General features: G+C 39.1%; 1 protein-coding gene across 1 annotated transcript; it reads right to left on the reverse strand.

Annotated features, from left to right (window-relative positions):
- Nucleotides 1–3,322: 3,322 nt before the first annotated feature.
- LOC108671779 (SET and MYND domain-containing protein 4) lies at nucleotides 3,323–18,420 on the reverse strand. The gene is made up of 10 exons (XM_018159354.2): nucleotides 18,351–18,420; nucleotides 16,396–16,516; nucleotides 15,473–15,559; nucleotides 13,913–14,018; nucleotides 13,115–13,361; nucleotides 12,345–12,436; nucleotides 11,561–11,685; nucleotides 9,457–9,600; nucleotides 6,845–7,149; nucleotides 3,323–4,130 (listed from the first exon to the last, which is right to left on the reverse strand). Exons 1-10 carry the CDS (start codon nucleotides 18,418–18,420, stop codon nucleotides 3,940–3,942), a joined length of 1,488 nt encoding a protein of 495 aa, XP_018014843.1. The 3' UTR covers nucleotides 3,323–3,939.
- Between the last annotated feature and the right edge of the window lie 46 nt (nucleotides 18,421–18,466).

Consider the following 18,466-nt stretch of genomic DNA (forward strand, 5'->3'; position numbering starts at 1 on the left):
GAATTCTCTTCACGGAAGAAGCAACAGCCGTTACTATTTAGGAGTTTTGAAGGACAAAGTTCATTCAATGGTTCAAGTACTGCTTACGGAGGGGAACGCCATCTTTCAAGATGAAAAAGTCCCGTTCCATACAGATGGAATTGTCAAAAAATGGCACGAGGGTATTCTAAATTCTAATTGAGGCTGAGCATGTCATTTCGACACGACAATCACCAGACCTGAATATTATCGAACACTTATGGTAGATTTCAGAGATGCAAGCCAGTAGTCGATTCCCGCCGCCATCGTTTTCAAAAGAGCTGGAGCTAGTTTTAACTGAAGAATGGGTTAAAATTCTTTAGAAAAATTCACAATTTGTGTGAATCAATACCTGAATTGAGGCAGTAATTGCCGCAAAAGGTGAACTTTTAACACCATACTAAAATAAATTTTGTGGATTTCTCAGGTGTTTCCCTTATTAGCGCATTTTCTCATTTATGGAAAAAGGCGCTATTGTGCTCGTCATGTCCGTCCGTCCGCCTGTCCGTCCGTGACCACGTTTTCGTCGACGAGAAAATGCGCTCTTTGTCACTCATTGCAGTGAGTACTGAGTTATATTTTTTTGTCAAACCCCTGTATGTTATAACCTACATGATACATCTGTCCTAAAAGACAAGCTACGGCAGACAAGCTTAACTGACGTGCGACTCCAGCAGACGACGCCAGGGACGAAGCAGAGGACGACGACCTCCTGGTTACATGAACGGCCGTGACGGAGGCTCGTCTCACGCCCTCACGTCGCTCTGAGGTCGTCTGGGTGGATGAGGTCACTGAGCAACTTGAGGTCACTGAGCAACTCGAGGCGATGCTCACGAGCACGGCTTCCTGGGTGGTCTGGTGCTGCATAACTGCGCATGCGCAGTCAAAAATAAAACTCTTATGTTCGGGTGTGCTATCATGAGCCTATGGCATGTCTTACTTGGCTCATGTAAGGCTCCTAGTTGCATGCTCTTCCTCTTACAATGTTTACTATTTAAAATCAAATCATTTTAAACTCGTGCCCAGACTACACCACTTGAAAAAATTTGAATAAAGATGAATTTTTGAAATTTAATCTGAAATCTGAAATATCAGCCACTAATTTTGTAATCATATACTTCGATCGTAACACCAGCGACTTTCTTCGCCAAGGAATTATTCACAATGTCAAGCTACCTAAACACCAGCCACTCACCTCGTCAGGGATAAATTCACAATTTTCATCTAACACAACCACTTACCCCGCTCTGGACTTATTACAATCTCCTTCCCATGATCACCTCAATCCTCAGCTTAGCAACAATTATTGGATGAAGAAGCTACAGTATCATAGCCTAAATATAACCCTCGGATCTCACCCATTTTGTCGTCTATTGAAATTTTCAGCTCCATTAGCACTAGCCACTCACCTATCTGGAGATTTAACCCAATTTCCAGTCTCCTTATCACCAGCAACTCACCTCGTTAGCGCGAATGAATTTGGTCAACATTGAAGTCTCGAGCGTCGTTACCATGACAACACAGCGTCTCCCAGCGCTACGCGTTGCCATGACTACCACACACTTGATGAGCATTCAACGCAACAAGCCAAACTTTTTTCTCAGAGTATTGGACTAGACATTTGATAATTAATCTACTCTAATTTGTTTATTATAAAAATAATGTTATGTATATATTACTAATAATAAAAATAAATATTTAAGAGCTTAGTTTGCATAACTTAGTTTTAGTCTTGGTGTATCAGCTTCCAAAATTCATTAAGTTTGAGCCAACGAGATGTCCTGGGTATAAATATTAAAATATATTATCAATCTGAATTCAATGTAAAAGAATAACTATACAAATCTATATGCCAATGTTCCATACAAATGCGCCGCTCATGTCAAAATAAGTTTACTTGTTTCAAGATATTCTTTATCAAAATTGTTTCGTAAGTGATATCATACCGACGTTATTGTGAACCTTATTCAGGTAGTGTGCCTGAACCACATACCTATAGAGTTTGTTGGTTGAAGGTCAAATTCATTGTTGGTGCAAGCGATTACGGATGAAACCATTCATAGAGCCACTTTGAACTTTTAGCAGGTGAAACTTTAAGGGTGAACTCGAGTTTCGTTCTTCTGAAATTGCAGTTCTATTCACGTCGTTTTACTTTAACCTCAAAAATTTAACCAAGGTGGTCATTTGTGTAGTAGCTCTGTGATAACAATGTATAATTATTGCATCGAAGTTCTATATAATTAAACGTTGAGCACAGACTTGAAATAATATTGTACGTAACCACTATTTTGTATGCTTTGTATGCATTGAATATTCCTAAACTAGATGCAGTGTTTTAAATATATCTTTTGCACACTTTTTCTAGACTGCATAAATTTTAATTAATCGTTGAGACAGGACTTGAATCATCTTGCACATAATCTTGCACATAATTGCTATTTTGTACGGCTTTATACATTAAATATTCCAAAATTAAATACAGAGTATAAAATATATGTTGTGCACACGTTTTCTAGATTACCTAAATTTTAATTAATCGTTGAGACAGGACTTGAAATAATCTTGCAGATAATCACCATTTTGTATGTTTGTATGCATTGAATATTCCAAAATTAAATACAGAATTTAAAATATTAGTTTAGCACACGTTTTCTACATTGCCTAAATTTACGAACAACAAGGCAGGAATGAAGCGCCAGAGATGAGGCGGACATATCGCGAGTCCAAGACACGATGTCGGCCGAGCTCCGGCATCATCGCTGAGCGGATTACAGGCCGACAAAATCCTGCCGTCGCGAGAATCAAACCACTAATCCAGGAGCTTAAGAGGTAAATGAAATAACCAAGACATTCTCTTAAATAAGATCCACGCTCCTAACTTGTAATTTTATCGACGTTATGATTCGTGCTAGAGCTCATCTATCTAATCATTATGATTCGTGCTGGAGCTTATGATTCATGCCAGCTCATATCGGCCACGGCCAGTTATAAACTTTCTTAAAATTAATTACATCGTTCATCTACTGAAAATTAAAAGTCTAATACATTGAATGCACAAATGACAACAGTTAAGAGTTATAAATACCGAATTTATTGCTTCACGATTCCGTGATAAACGCTTTGCACATTGATCTTTCCTAAACCTTGATCCAAAAATTGCTCTGAGGATAGAACATGCATATACATCACCAGTTTGCCTAGGAGGCAATTTTCATGCATGTCTGATGCGCATATCATTCGCTGCAACAACATTCGCAACAATATCACATCAACGTTGAAAGGAAAAAGAAAACACGTAGTGAATATATTTACTTCAGTTAACAGCAACTAAACTCTCATAATTAGCATCCTAAAAATATTTCTATGGGAATTTTTTTCTGTCAATGATTGTAATTATTTTTATTTCAATGCTGTCACGTGCTTTTTATCAATATAGTTTTGCTTAATCTGCGCTTGTGAAGGGCTACCACCTGTTTACGCTAATCTTATTATAATCAATTAGAATAATCCATTATAGAATTATATTCATTAGAATTATCTGTAAGTTAACCATCAGAGTTATGCCTTAGTTATCAATTTGAGCTGTCCATTGGAGATGTTCTCAAACTGTGTTCATGCATGCATGGAAATTAACCGCCCAAGCTCATGCAAAGCGTAAAAGATGAATGTTTCACAAAATTTAATTTTCTCTACGACATTGATACATACATGGCATTAAGGGCATCACGTAAATAAATTCGGATCTTCATTAGAGTTCGTTGAAATTAGTTTTGCGTTACTCATTTGAAGAGAATTATGAAGTCAGAGTAATTTCCAATTTTGGAATTAATAAATATTCCACTTTAATTAACAAATATCAATTTTTATTCCACTTTTAGAAATTGATACGTTAAACTATCTTTATATAAAGTTTTTGTTGGTTTATTTAGCAGGCAGGACAAGGGCGCAGGTGCCCCTAGCAGCGACGAGAAGACGAAGCGCCTGCAGCGCCAAGTGCACGTCTTTGTAAGGCAGCGCGACGTGTTGCTGCGCCGTCGTCACGTACGTCGTCAGCTCGCTGATAGCGCACTCCCGGTCACCGCTGTCCATGTGACGCTGGCCGCTCGCGAACTCTGAGGGATCACGAGCCGGTGTGGAAAATTGAATCAAAGCTAGCGTGAGAGAAATGTCAGCTAACAAAACTAAATTCTATGTACTCAACAATATTAAAGTACTGAGAACGTGAACTAATCAAGAGCTAAATTATTAATACCTTGCTATTAAGTTTCAACGCACAACTACTATAAGCTGCGAATGCATTCAAGAATATAATAAAATATGAAAATACGAGGAAATACTTGGCATGCCTTATGAAGTGTAATATTTTAGTGATTAATTCAAGGTATAAAGTTGTTTACAATTGTGAATGGATGTTTTTACCGGGCTTCTTAAAGCTCAGGTTCACTCAGGGTAAAGTTCATTTAAAAATGATGTAAATCTCATATTACAGCATGAGTCATTGTGATGTAGAGCTTGACTCATGCTCATCGTGTGTCATGGTCAAATTGGGTATTGTAGAGCATGAAATATATTTAGTCCGAGTGTGAGATCTGTACGATGTGAGCAAGGCAGCAGCGTGTTGCGCTTGCCGGTCTAGACTGCGGGTATAGCGTTCATGAAAAAAATGTACGAATGTTTCCAATACCATATAGGCCCAGATATATACAGCATTTATAGAAAAAAAAACTTAGTGTAATTAGTCATAACAATGAAGCCTTCCTTTTTAATAAGCTGTAAGGGGCTTAATCGGTCCAGGTCAGCGGCTATTTTCAACCTTGCGAAACATTCAGAAGTGAAGGCGCCAGAAACATTATTCAGAGGGAAAAGTTTTGGTCACGTAATAGATCTAAAGAAAGGTATCTTAGTAGATCGAGAGTTTTGAACTCGTATAAAAAAGCAGCTCTATAGGTGCTTACATCTGGGCACAAACCAAGAGTTCTAAGCACGCTGAAAACCGTATCACTCGGAATTAACATGGTATTACACGGATTTGAGTCATATTGTTCGAAGCTCGAGTTCTATATAGTGTACGAATTCAAGTCGCATTGCTCGGAAATCAAATCATAATGCTCGGAACTTGAGTTCTAATGCTCAGAACTCGAATCCTCATGCTCGAAACAGCTGGGTTTAGGTACTCGAAAGTCGAGTCGAGGTGCTTGATCCTAGGAACTCAAGTCTTAATGCTCGTTACTCGAGTTCTTAATTAATTGAGTTTAAATAATTGAGTCTAATTTACTGTCTAAATGCTTAATTGAGTCTAAATGCTCGAAACTCAAGCTTAAGAGCTTAACCCTCGAACTCAAGTAGATAAAGCTCTGATTTTCTGTCGTTTCGCTTAGAAATACATTGTTTGGCGCAGAACTTCTGTTTTATCACTCAAGGTGCAATCGTATTGCACTCTGAGTTTCACCTTTGGATCCGAGTCGTATTTCTCGGCACTTACTCCTGTTGCTCGCAACATGAGTTGTATATCTCGGAACTTGAGCGGAATGCTCGGAGCTCGAGCCGCATCACTTTGTGTACGTATCGTACCTACACTGTTAGAAAAAACGGTGAAAAGACGGTCCCACCGGCGTTCTAGTGGCCGGTCGCCCCATGAAAATAAACTGTTTCGCCATTTTTATCAGATGTTTTACGAATTTCTAGTGATAAATTAAAATAAAAACTGCCGTGTTTCTTTTCACGTGCCGACCGGCCACTGAAACGCCGGTAATACCGTTAACGGTAATTTTTCTAACAGTGTATAAATGCTGATAATCAAAGTGTACGCAAAAAGACGCATCTCAGATGGAGTAATTATCGAGCTCAGTTTTGGCCCTCAAAGGCTTAATCCATGAGAGGTCCTGAACTGGAACGCATTTGCATGAATGAATGAATAATCGCATCCGAAAATTGATTCTCAAAGAGACATGCGAGCCGCGACCTCGCTTCGCAGTCCCAGGCTGTTCAACCGTTAGCACTCAAATGATAGAACGGACGGAAATAATGTGATTGATTAGGTCAGTAAACAGTTTACGTTCGATGATAGGTAGCAAAAATAATGTTGGGTTACTTAGTGTTACGTTCAGCTTAATGCCAAATGATTTTTGTGTTGAATAATATAAAAGATTCGTAGATTTTCAATATTTTAACGTTCTTGAATTTAATAATCCACACCCAGGGGTCATACTAGAGATTTTTTTGCATTAGATGTTATATTTTATGTTTTATCCATTGAATAAAGTTTCCTCCGACCGGACCGTCATGTGGCGTGAGGCGGACCCAATAAACTTTCTTTACTACAAACAACGAAGTTTAAGCCAAAGTGTTGATATATAATAAAGGTGCCTGCAACAAATATTTGAAATATTCGAATAATAACAGTTTTACATTGAGGTCCTCAACTGCCAAAGATCCGTGAGCCTATGCATACAAAATCCGTAACGACACGCTACCAGCCCAATCTGAATCAAGCAAGTAAGACCTTTACCATTACATGATTCTGATAGGAATAGTATTACCACAAAAATGCATTTTTTTTCCAGAAATTAAATGGCACTCTTCGTTCATTGTGATATTCAGATAAGAAGCGAAACTTGAGCAACAAACAAGAGCTCACGTAAAAATTTAAATAATTGTGTACTTCAATACAAATCCTTGATATATACAGTAACGGGAAATTTTTAAAGCTTTAAAACGATTAATCTAACTGCACCGAAAATTAAAATCAAATCAGCGTAAATCGGCTATTGAGTTTCGAAGCCGCTTTTTAATTTTTTTATTATTCTAAACAAAGATTTTCTCTCACTTTGCTTAGCGAGCGCCATCTCCGCCGTCATCTGCTCAAAGGGCACGGGCTTGTGACAGCAGGAGCACAACGCAGCTGCCTTGCTATCCTTGCCATCATTTTTGCTACTCTTCCTGAGGCTGTTGCTACTGCTGTTGCTGCTGCTGTTGCTGCTGTTGTTGCTGCTATTATTTTTGCTGTTGTTTTTGTTATCATTGTTGTTGCAGGGAGTGAAAGCGTTGCCACAGTGCGGGCACTTCAGTCGCAGAGGCTGCACCAGCTCAGGGTAAGTACCCCAGCCGCCTCTACACGCCTCACACTCACACCTGCAGACAAAAATTCAGCTTTTTCAGTTATAAGACAAGAAGACTGCAGAAAAAACGAAGTTAAATAAACTTTAATTCTAAAACATGAATAAAACGTACCAAGAATTCCTACCACGCTCACCAGCAGCCACCCACCGATGTTTCAAACATGAAGTAAAAAAAGTCGTGTAATTTGAACTTACGACCATCATGCCACCTACTACCATCGCGATGCCTATGATCATCGTTCCACTTTAGATCGATCGCCTATTTATATTCACCGGTTCCAATGAAGTAGGAAATTATTTTCAATTATGAAAACACGGCACTCGACTGATGGTACAGGAGTTCAATTTATGCGCCGTCATTTAATGCGTGGTTGCAATATAGCTTGCTTAGTATGCACCCAAGCTTTAACACAAACACAGCGCTGCTCTCAAGACTTGTGTTTATTTTATAAATTGATGATCGATTTTCACAGACACACTTTAATCTTAAAAGCTCAATATAAGTAATTATTGCTTAAAATTTTATTATTACGTGAGAAATTCAAATTATTCTGTAGAGTGCAGGCCAAAGAGGCTGTAGAGGTATGATAGAGTGTCGCGGAGTCTCTAGCAAACCTTAAATTTTGTTAGAGATGCCCATGGCTTCTCACAGGGCATCTGAACGGCCCATAGCGATATGCCCACAGCTCCCAAAAAGCCCTTGTCCTCTGATCTTTACTCCAGGATTTACGTATAATTGTGATTGACAAGATTGTTCTCATAATCAATGATCAATTGCAGATGGATAAATGATTACCAAATTACTAACTAAATTACGTTTCTCATCAGCTGGAGCGGGTTTCCATTGACCTCACATTTAATATTCTTTGCTTGGCAGTTCATTGGTTACATGCAGTTGGCAGTTCATAGAACATACATATCTTCTATCTCTTTATAATTCTATTAATTGAAAAACTGAAGAATGAATGAAGATATTGTTATTGGAATGTTTATGATGTTGTTCATGAAACATTCGGTTGTCGCTAATTTATTCCAGGACCGTGAAGTTCAATTGTCTTCATAAATCAAATAACTGCGAGGCTGCTAAATTTTTCCACGGTCACTGGACGATAAAAGCATTAATTTAAAATAATATATGCAATGCAAGTAAATCGAAGTACGTCACGCATTATGCCTTTTCATGCCGCGCATTGTGCCTCGTATCGTATTTCATATATCATGCCTCGTGTATTGCATAAAACTGAAATAAAAGCAGTCATGACTATGCACATTATGACATTCGAACACAACATTCGCCTGACATTCATTATCAAACTTCGTCTGATAAGCATGCATACAGAGCGTGGCACGTGACAAACGTTTCGCTGTACGTGACTCAGGCTTTTTCTACAGAACGTAATACTACAGAAGGCTTTGGGTGTCGCGGCACTGCCGGCACTGTGGTTTTTGCGAGGGGATTGTGAGTAGTGAGTTTATAGAGGGTACTAAGTGCATGCGGGCACTGAGGGCACCGAGCAACGAGGGCACTCGAGGCAGAGAGAGTATTGTCGGCACTGAGTCCATACGGACACTGAGGGCAAAAACTGGGGTTTGTGAGGGCACTCAAGGCATGTTGCATTGAGGGCACATAGCACTGAGGGCCTCCTAAGACTAAGTTGCAAGATTCTATCGCTTGTTAAAAGAGCAATGAACATTAAAGAATTTCATCAACTCACTATCGTTCCTGACTCACTCTAATTGGTCGCGTCTGACTGGCGGGAGGAACTTTGGAGGACTAAACGAATTTAAACCTGAAGTGAATATTTAAGGCTCAAAGGATCATATGGAATCATTCATCTCTTTCATGTTACATAAATATAAATGCATTATAGCATCATCCTGGATGACAGTTTCTATGAAGAACAGCACACATAAGATATCGATGGCTTGCTCTTAAAGCAGCGATGCTGTTGCTAGTCAACTGCGTTGCTAATTCTAAACTACCATTATAGGAATTTTATTCCCTGGCAAGATTTATAAATGACAATTGTGTAATTGGGATGTAGAAAGCAGCATTACGATAGGTGTCGCAAATATTTTACTAGGCAAGACTGACATGTTTAATCATTTCATAAGACAATGAGCAAAATGGGGAGAATAATCACAAGACCTTAACAAATCATATGAGGCATTTAAATGAAATTGAAATTTAATAGAGATGTTGCAAGATGAGTGATCTAAAATGTTGGTTTAATAGAAAAAAGTTCCAATGAATAAAGTAATAAAAACTTACAAAAATAAGTACCCAGAAATTGCACGTCTAACGAGTTATCAAGCGCACCTGAACCAGTATCGAGACAGTAGCTTGCGCTGACGCTGCTCCAGGGTGTGATGGGTGAACACCGGTCCATAGTTCTCGGCCAGCATCTCCCCAGCCGCAACTCTACGGATGCTGCTCACCATCATACGCTTGCCTTCAAAATGTCTGTCAAGAGATGACACGTCATGTTTCGTGCACAGATTAATATGTAGTACATGCAAATTTTATTAGATTCAACACCAGAAGGCACCTTCAGTGCAATACGGCAGGTACAGCAGGTACAAAGTAACAGATACAAAGTAACAGGTGCACTGCCTGACTGTACCGCTGGTGCAAAGCAGCAGGCACACTGGCAGACTGTACCGCTGAAATAAAATTTTGAACTCTCCTCGCTGGGAGCAATGCACGAGATGTCAAAAATGCTTAATGCACTCATTTCAAGGAAATAAATCATTCAAATCACAGCTTCTCAGTTCACAATATAAGTCCTCACATTCGAACGTGCGAGCTAGAGATGCGGAATATCGGAAGCACGTACTTAAAATGAATATCGCGCATAGTAACCTGCTCTTAAAGTGTTTCTTATTATTAAAAATGAATAAATCATATTCGGAACGCTGATAAGCGGCGTGTTCCGTCAACTCGGATGACAGCAGCGGCTCGATAGCGAGTCCGGAGTTTGCAAGCGGAGCGACGAAATATAGTACGCAAAATGTCAATAGGAAAATGACTATTTAACTATGGGAAGCAAACATCACGTGAGTTGGAAATTGCTTATTTAACATACTTCAATATTTGAAATATTCTACATATTAATGAAATGAACACACTCAGTAACAATCAATATCCTGCCAAATAAATTTGAGCGCGAAAAATAAGGAAATAATCAATTAAGATGCATGTTAACTTGAACTTTAAATTTACACACTTAAGAGGCAGTATATTGATGCTTAATTAAATAAAATAATATTGTTGTGACATCCAAATCTCGTCTGCTCCAAACCTTCCCTTCGGTTGCCAGGCTGCCAGGCATGTGTGCTATAGGGCCGCGTGGGTGAAAAATATTCTTACCGGTGAAGATATGAAGAAATTATTTGTTGAAGATATTGTGCGGACAATTGATTGTGTGGGGAAGAGGGTTGAGGAATGACTGTGTGGGGAAGAGGGTTGAGGGATGACTGTGTGGGGAAGAGGGTCGAGGATGGCAGTATGCGAACGTTAGCACGATTTAGATTCTAAGGAAAACTTTATTACAAAGTGAAGGAGTATTCCATTGCTGATGTATCAAATTGACAATTTTAGCCGCAATTAAAACACATCACTTCAGAAATGGGAAAACTTATTAGTCAAATAATTTTAAGAGGTAACAGGCATGATTTAGAAACTACAAGAGAATTCAGGGTAAAAAGGAAATATAAGAATGTGATAGAGAATAAAAGAATTTATACAGGTGCAAGAGCAAAGACGAGACAGAAATATGGCCGAGACAAGAGAAAAGACTGAGCCAAAGGAGAGACGAGGTGAAGGTGCGCAATTTTGTGTCTTATTCGCGCGGTGTAAGCCAAAAGAAAGGGGCAAGAAAAGAATGAAAAGAAAAAGAGTGTGGACTATGCTTTAACACATTGCAAGTTTCTGTAATTATATATTTATTACTTATAGAAATTATACAGAACATGCAAATGAATGTCTGCCCATGAGGCGTGAGTGTTTGTTATGATTCATCAATAATATAACATTGGCGGTTTTTAAAATTAGTTAGAAGTTAGTGAAGTCAGCACATGTTATTTTTAGTTGACTTTGCTTTTGCGAAAAGTAAAATATTATAGTGTAGAGAAAAAGTCCTTCACTCAATGAAGCAAGAATTTCAACTTTGCTATTATATTTTATTTTGAAAGTGAAGCTCATCAAAGATACCACCATATTTCAGCAAATTTAAACGGCGAAAATCTTATCTTCCAGCACTTCATTGCACGACTGTCGCTCAGTTCTGCTTTAGATTTTAATTGTGAATGCAACCAACGCAAAACTCCTTTAACTCTTAAAACTACTTAATTAGGATCATTAGCCTCATTATAGCGAGTTTCCAAGTGAAGTTCTTTTAGAGATATTATAGCGTCAATTTTACCTGGCGACGGCAGGAAAACAGGAGTGGTTGAAGAAAGCCACTGTAGGATACACTGCTATGCCCACGTACAAACTTTTGCTTTTCTTGAATACCGGAGGATCGCTCAAGAATACCATGCTGCTAACCTGCAACGCGGTAAATGCAAAAATTCTGTTCATGAATGCTTGAAATTTTTTTAAGCAAGTTATAAAGACAGATTATCAACATCTAAGAAAGCACAATCAATTAAAAGTATGAAGTTCTTGCGGCTCTGAACGCTACTTGCAACATCGTTTAACTCATGATTTCAAAGTCGTAATTTGCAAAAATCATTTCGATTGATGTATTTTTAAAAATAAGTTTATAAATACGCAAGCGAAACCAACGTGTAGGCCGATAATGATTATTTTAAACGCAGTCACGTCGTCCATAGAGACGAGAATCTGGCCTTACGACTGTACGAGAAACCTTCATTTTTGATGCTCGTAAACCCACTCAGGCCGTAAGAAAATTATCCGCTTATTTCAAAAAGTCGGAAAATCAATCCTCATGATTGCTCTAATTAGCAGCAAGAAGCAAATTTATTTCCATGTTATTTATTCTTGAATTGCAGACGCCTTCAATGTTGTATCAAAAATAGAATTGCCTCAATTGACAATTGAAAATTAAGTCTAGCAAAGATCACAAGATCGTAAATTATCATAGATCAACAGATTTGCTAAATTTTGATCGTAAATGTGCGTATAAAATGTCAACAATAATACGAAAGTCGACACGATCGTCTTAGGGCGGAAGCATCATGCACCTCGTGAGCGTTGAACTGCAGCAGCTGTAAGTTGCGTAGCAGCAGTGCGCCGATGTACAGCTCTTCATCGTTTGCATCTGCATCTGCCGGAGCTGCATAAAAATAAAATTAAAATTAATATTCCAGAACCTCGAATAAAAAATTAAAAACTAAAACTTTAGTATGTTTTAATGTATTTAAAAATTTCTCTACAACTAAATCGAGGAAACTATATTACCTGTTTATAATAAACATCCCTACTGGCAGGCGCTAATCACTCGTTCCGATATGCGTCTCACCTAACAGCGTCAGATAAGGTTCCGATGCGTCAAAATCAGTGGAATTCTCTAAATATTTCGAGCCAGTATTTCGAATTTAAAGGTGTTTGTTTACCGCCATTCGGCATGAAGTGGTCACGGCATCAGGCACCGTTGGCTCATTCAAAAATGATTGCTGAAGGACTCATTCTTCAAGGACTCTTAATCCTGACTCATTCTTGACATCAAACTCAGAAAGAATTCATACCTATTTATAACATACTAAAATAGCCTGACCTCATGAATAAAATAGCCTACCATGGAATGCTTCAGCGAATATAATTTGTTTGTTCATGACTTGTTCATTTATTTTTTCTCTAACTATTGTATTTCACAGAATGTGACATTCGAAATAAACTACAGACATGAAAATTTTCCATGCCAAAGTATAACATATCCAGCAAATTATAATTGAAACGAATAAATAATCTACGGATTTTAATGCAGTTGAAGGTAAACTTCATGGACACCCACTGTCATCGCACCACGGACCGAAGTAGCCGGACCTCTGCAACACCTTCAGCAGCAGCACCGCCATGAGAGTTCTCTGCAGGAAGTCCAGAGGTTCTCTCTGTTTTTCGAGCCCTACAAGACTGTAGACGGAGAGGTAGCTGCTGGGGTCGTGCGGATGCTTGGCAGAAGGCACCAGCAGTTCCTGGTCTTTTCCTGGTGTACCGTCCACAGGCTCCAGAAGACCTGTTTGCCGTAGGGCTCTTCTAAGCTGCGGACGGGAAGCGTGTGTTTACCGTACCTATTAGAATAGAATAGGTGTCGGTATTGAAGAAATAGGCCCATGGCCTGTTGCTGATTTATGAATTTTTCGTGACTAGACTCACAAGGGATATTGTTTGACACGCACTACAGAAACGTTAAGTCGAAGAGTATAGAAGAAAAACATCAATATTGTTGTTGTCCCAATACCTAGCAATATCTTGAGTGCTGGTCTTAAGAACAGGTGTGGACTTTCATAACTAAGGAACATCTTCAACTATGGTGTTTTTATCCAACTACATATGATTTTAGGTCGTGATTAATTTTATAGTAAGACTTGCTCTTTCAATTACGACCTTCGCGCGAGTTTTAATCAAAATCCAATTAAATTTCGCGAGCAATGACACATCTTACTTGGGGCTCACTTCACAGCATGCAACGACTCACTTCACCCAGATTATTTTTTTTTTGTAACTCTACCGGAACAAAAATTTGAGCTCAGCTGTGACTTCTGCAACTCGTGATTCACTTCATGACAGAATCACTCCTACCGCGACTCACCTGCAAATAATATTGCAGAGGACGGCACGTGATGATCCTGAGAGCGAGGTAACCGTTGAGGGACATCCCAGAGGCGTGTAGCAGGTCCAGAAAAGGGCACTCCAGCCTGCATTTAATGTCACTCGTTATTCAATTATGCATGGAATGTACCTGATTTATTCATTATCCCGTCGATCAAGTATATATAAAAAATTATAATTAGAAGTTTTATTAAATCCTTAGTAGTTATTATATACTTTTATTTATACTTATATATTATAAGTTTTATTATAAAGTTGATAATTGGATCAACTCGAGAGTTTAGAGGTTCTTAGATTTCATGTATTTCGAAAATAATTAGACTTCACTATCAAAGTTGCTTCAAAAGGCAAACATAACAGAAAAGAGAGCATTGCCGGTCGAATTGCCTGCACAAAATTTTATCAACTGAAATTAATCCATGATGATAAAAAGAGGAACGAACGCTCCTTACGAACTTAATTCGTGCAGGAACTCGGTTCTAAAAGCGGTTCGATTATCAAACGAATCTATTTTTCTTATGGAAATTATGGAAATGGACGCTGATCCATGTAGTATTAATTTAATTAAGACTTTCCTAGAATTTAGACCCAAATATTCGGCTTGTTCTTATTTTCTACAGTAAATTTTGGTGTAAAAATTGCACTAAAATCAGTTGTAGGCGGCACGAAAATGGGCGCATAAGTTTCTCTGTGCTACCTGGCTGGCTTGCGCTGGGCAGGTGAAGCTCATGCTCCCAAATCAGAGGACTTACACCGGGTTGCAGAACGCGTCAATTTGTGCAAGATTGCTGTGTTCTCATGAACACTAAACCCATTGACAAAATTTATTTTTCTAAGACGTTTTCTTTCCTTTACTAATTAGGTGGTAAAGGTTATTTTCTATAATTAATTAATTTTATCATGCCTTCCACTGTAAAGGTAGGTCGCGCTAAATTTGTTCACATTCCTTGGTCAAGTCAACAACCTCATGCCGGCCGCATATATTTCATAATAATATCCAATTTATAATCGATAGGTTTGGACAGTTTTTATGCCGATCCAATGGTTTTGCAGTGCCCGGGGGCGTACAGCGGAGCACAATTTTTCAGACTTGTCTGTGCGCTCGATTGTTTGGTCGCAAGGCAGATCGTTCGTTAGGCGGTGTTCCACTGTACAACATTTACTCACAGTTGGCATAAATGAACGAAAATCAGCAAACATACACAGAAGTCAGCTTCAACGCTAATAAAAATATCAAAGTCCTTTCATGAAGCCGTACTGATGTTGAACCAACTTTCCTACTGTACAACATTTACTCACATTTGGCATAAACATACAAAAATCAGCAAACATCAGAAAGCTTCAACGCTAATTAAAATATCAAAGTCCTTTAGTGAAGCCGTACCGAGTTTGAACCAACTTGCGAATTGGGAAACTGAAACCCATTTAAATTGGAACTAGAATTAAATCAGTTAAATTGAAACTTTAATTAAATTAGTTAAATTGGGAACTGATATTAAATACGCATGTTGCATGTTTACGTTTATGTAGCAAATCTGACCTGTGTGCGTCCATGCCAGCGTCTCGGCAGGCTGTGGTACAGAAAGCGACTCCGCAGCAGACCGGACACGGGACAGCGGCGAACAGCCTTAATTAGGATTGAGGAAAATTAACTTAAATGACAGAAAGAAATTATAGAATATGCATCATTTTATATATAAGCTAATTACTCACATCGAAAGATCGGCATTTCAAGTGATGGCAAACTTTGAGCAACTTTTATGAATCATCTGGGCAACAAAGTTGTGTAGATGTGTATAAGAGACAGATTACACTGAGGACATATTACACTGAGGACATATTGCACAGAGGACATATTTCACTGAGGACATATNACAGCACCTCACCTCCTGCAGCACCTCACCTCCTGCAGCACCTCACCTCCTGCAGCACCTCACCTCCTGCAGCACCTCACCTCCTGCAGCACCTCACCTTCTACAGCACCTCACCTCCTACAGCACCTCACCTCCGGCAGCAAAATGATAACCGGAATGGTGCCAAACTTCGAGAGCGAGACCTTCAGGATTGAGACATATCACAACGAGAGAAGGAGGAGACTGTGCAAGATCCCCCCACTACGTAACAGATCCGCAGTCAGATTTCAATCCCTGCGGGAAGGATCACTTTCCGTGGCAGGGCCGAGGCTGTTCAACGCCCTACCAAAGGATCTAAGAGAGGGTGAGTTCACCCTGGAGACCTTCAAGAGACAACTGGACGTGTTCCTGGGCACAATCCCAGCTCGACCTCCCCTGCAACACTACCAGCGGCGAGAAGCAAGCTACAGCATCGTGCATCAGGTGGCCCAAATGAGGGCGGATGAACGACAATCAGAGGCGGCGATCCATCGTGGCCTGGGACTGCTATGTCCCAAACAAATACCAGCACCTCACCTCCTGCAGCACCTCACCTCCTGCAGCACCTCACCTCCTGCAGCAGGAGGTGCAGTAGGTGCCCGCCATGCCCCTGGCCACGACCGCAGCGTAAGGCTCCTCTGCCACCAGCAGCTCGCCAGGTGCCACGTCGCGCGCTGCCACGGCGTGCCGACCTGTCGACCGAAACTCTTTTGTTTATTTGTTAGTAATAATTCGTATTACTGTATATTTTCCTCATACTAATGCATTCTAATAATAAATAAATCTCGCATGTGTAAGAGATTTTCTTATACCTCCACATTCGCAATGTTATCAGTTTAATGAATTGAATTTTCTGTAATCAAGGAATTTATGAGGTCGATTAATTCCTGATAAGTTCATAATCCCTTTTATTTAAACTGTCATCAATGATGAAACTGAAATCGATAATTTTTAGTATTTCTTATGTTTAATTTTTATTCTATATAACTTAAGATGGCAGAGATGTGCAGAACAAGAGCTGTCATAACAGACAAAGACAGAATTGATGATTCCTCAGTAGAGTGAAACTATATAATTGCAACGATGCTATTATCCAGCAGCCNTGAGGACATATTACACTGAGGACATATGCATTGAGGACATATTACACTGAGGACATATTGCATTGAGGACATATTGCACAGAGGACATATTACACTGAGGACATATTGCACTTAGGACATATTACACTGAGGACATATTACACTGAGGACATATTACACTGAGAACATATTACACTGAGGACATATGCACTGAAGACATATTACACTGAGGACATATTACACTGAGGACATATTACACTGAGGACATATGCATTGAGGACATATTACACTGAGGACATATTACACTGAGGACATATGCATTGAGGACATATTTCACTGAGGACATATGCATTGAGCACATATTACACTGAGGACATATTACACTGAGGACATATTGCATTGAGGAAATATTGCACAGAGGACATATTACACTGAGGACATATTGCATTGAGGCCATATTGCACAGAGGATGCAAATCAGATGTCGGAGGACATATTTCACTGAAAGCGTTGATCACTGAGGGCCTCCTGTGACTGGGTTGCATGATTCTATCACTTTTTAAAAGAGCATTGAACATTTGAGAATTTCACCTACTCACTATCATTCTTGACTCACGCTAACTGGTCACGGCTGACTGGCTGGAGGAACTTTAGAGGACTACGCGAATTTAAACCTGATATGAATATTGAAGGCTCAAAGGATCATATGTAGTCACTCATCTCTTTCATGTTACATAAATATAAATGCATTATAGCATCATCCTGGATGACAGTTTCTATGAAGAACAGCACACATAAGATATCGATGGCTTGCTCTTAAAGCAGCGATGCTGTTGCTAATTATTATTGCTGGCAATCACTTGTCGGGAATTAATTAATTAGGCGTAATTCTAAACTATCATTATTAAATTTTATTCCCTGGCAAGATTTGTAAATGGGATTTATGTAATTGGGATGTAGAACGCAGCATTACGTTATGTGTCGCAAATATTTTATTAGGCAGGACTGGCATGTTTTATGAGTCTAAAAGACAATAAGCAGATTGGGGAGAAGTATCATACGACATTAACAAATCAGATGAGGCATTTTAATAAAATTGATGTTTAATAGAGATGTTACAAGACGAGCGATCTAAAATATTGCTTTAATGGAAAAAAGTTCTAATGAATAAAGTCAAAAATCTTACAAGATTACTACTTAGAAAAAAAGATGCATGGAGATTACAAGATCACAAAAATGTCTAAATGCTCAAAACTCAAGCTTAAGGGATCAACCCTCGTAAATCATGTCGACAAGGTTCTGATTTTCTATCGTTTCGCTCATAAGTGAATTGTCTAATGAATATGTTTATTTAGACAAAAATGTCTAAATCTTACAAGATTAAAAAAATCTAACAAGATTATTTCTGCCAACAAATTGCACATCTATCGAGTTATCAATCGCACCTGAACCAGTATCGGGACAGGAGCTTGCGCTGACGCTGCTCCAGGGTGTGATGGGTGAACACCGGTCCATAGTTCTCGGCCAGCATCTCCCCAGCCGCAACTCTACGGATGCTGCT

The sequence above is a fragment of the Hyalella azteca genome, unplaced genomic scaffold (assembly GCF_000764305.2).
Source record: "Hyalella azteca isolate HAZT.00-mixed unplaced genomic scaffold, Hazt_2.0.2 contig8468, whole genome shotgun sequence".
Lineage (NCBI taxonomy): Eukaryota > Metazoa > Arthropoda > Malacostraca > Amphipoda > Hyalellidae > Hyalella > Hyalella azteca.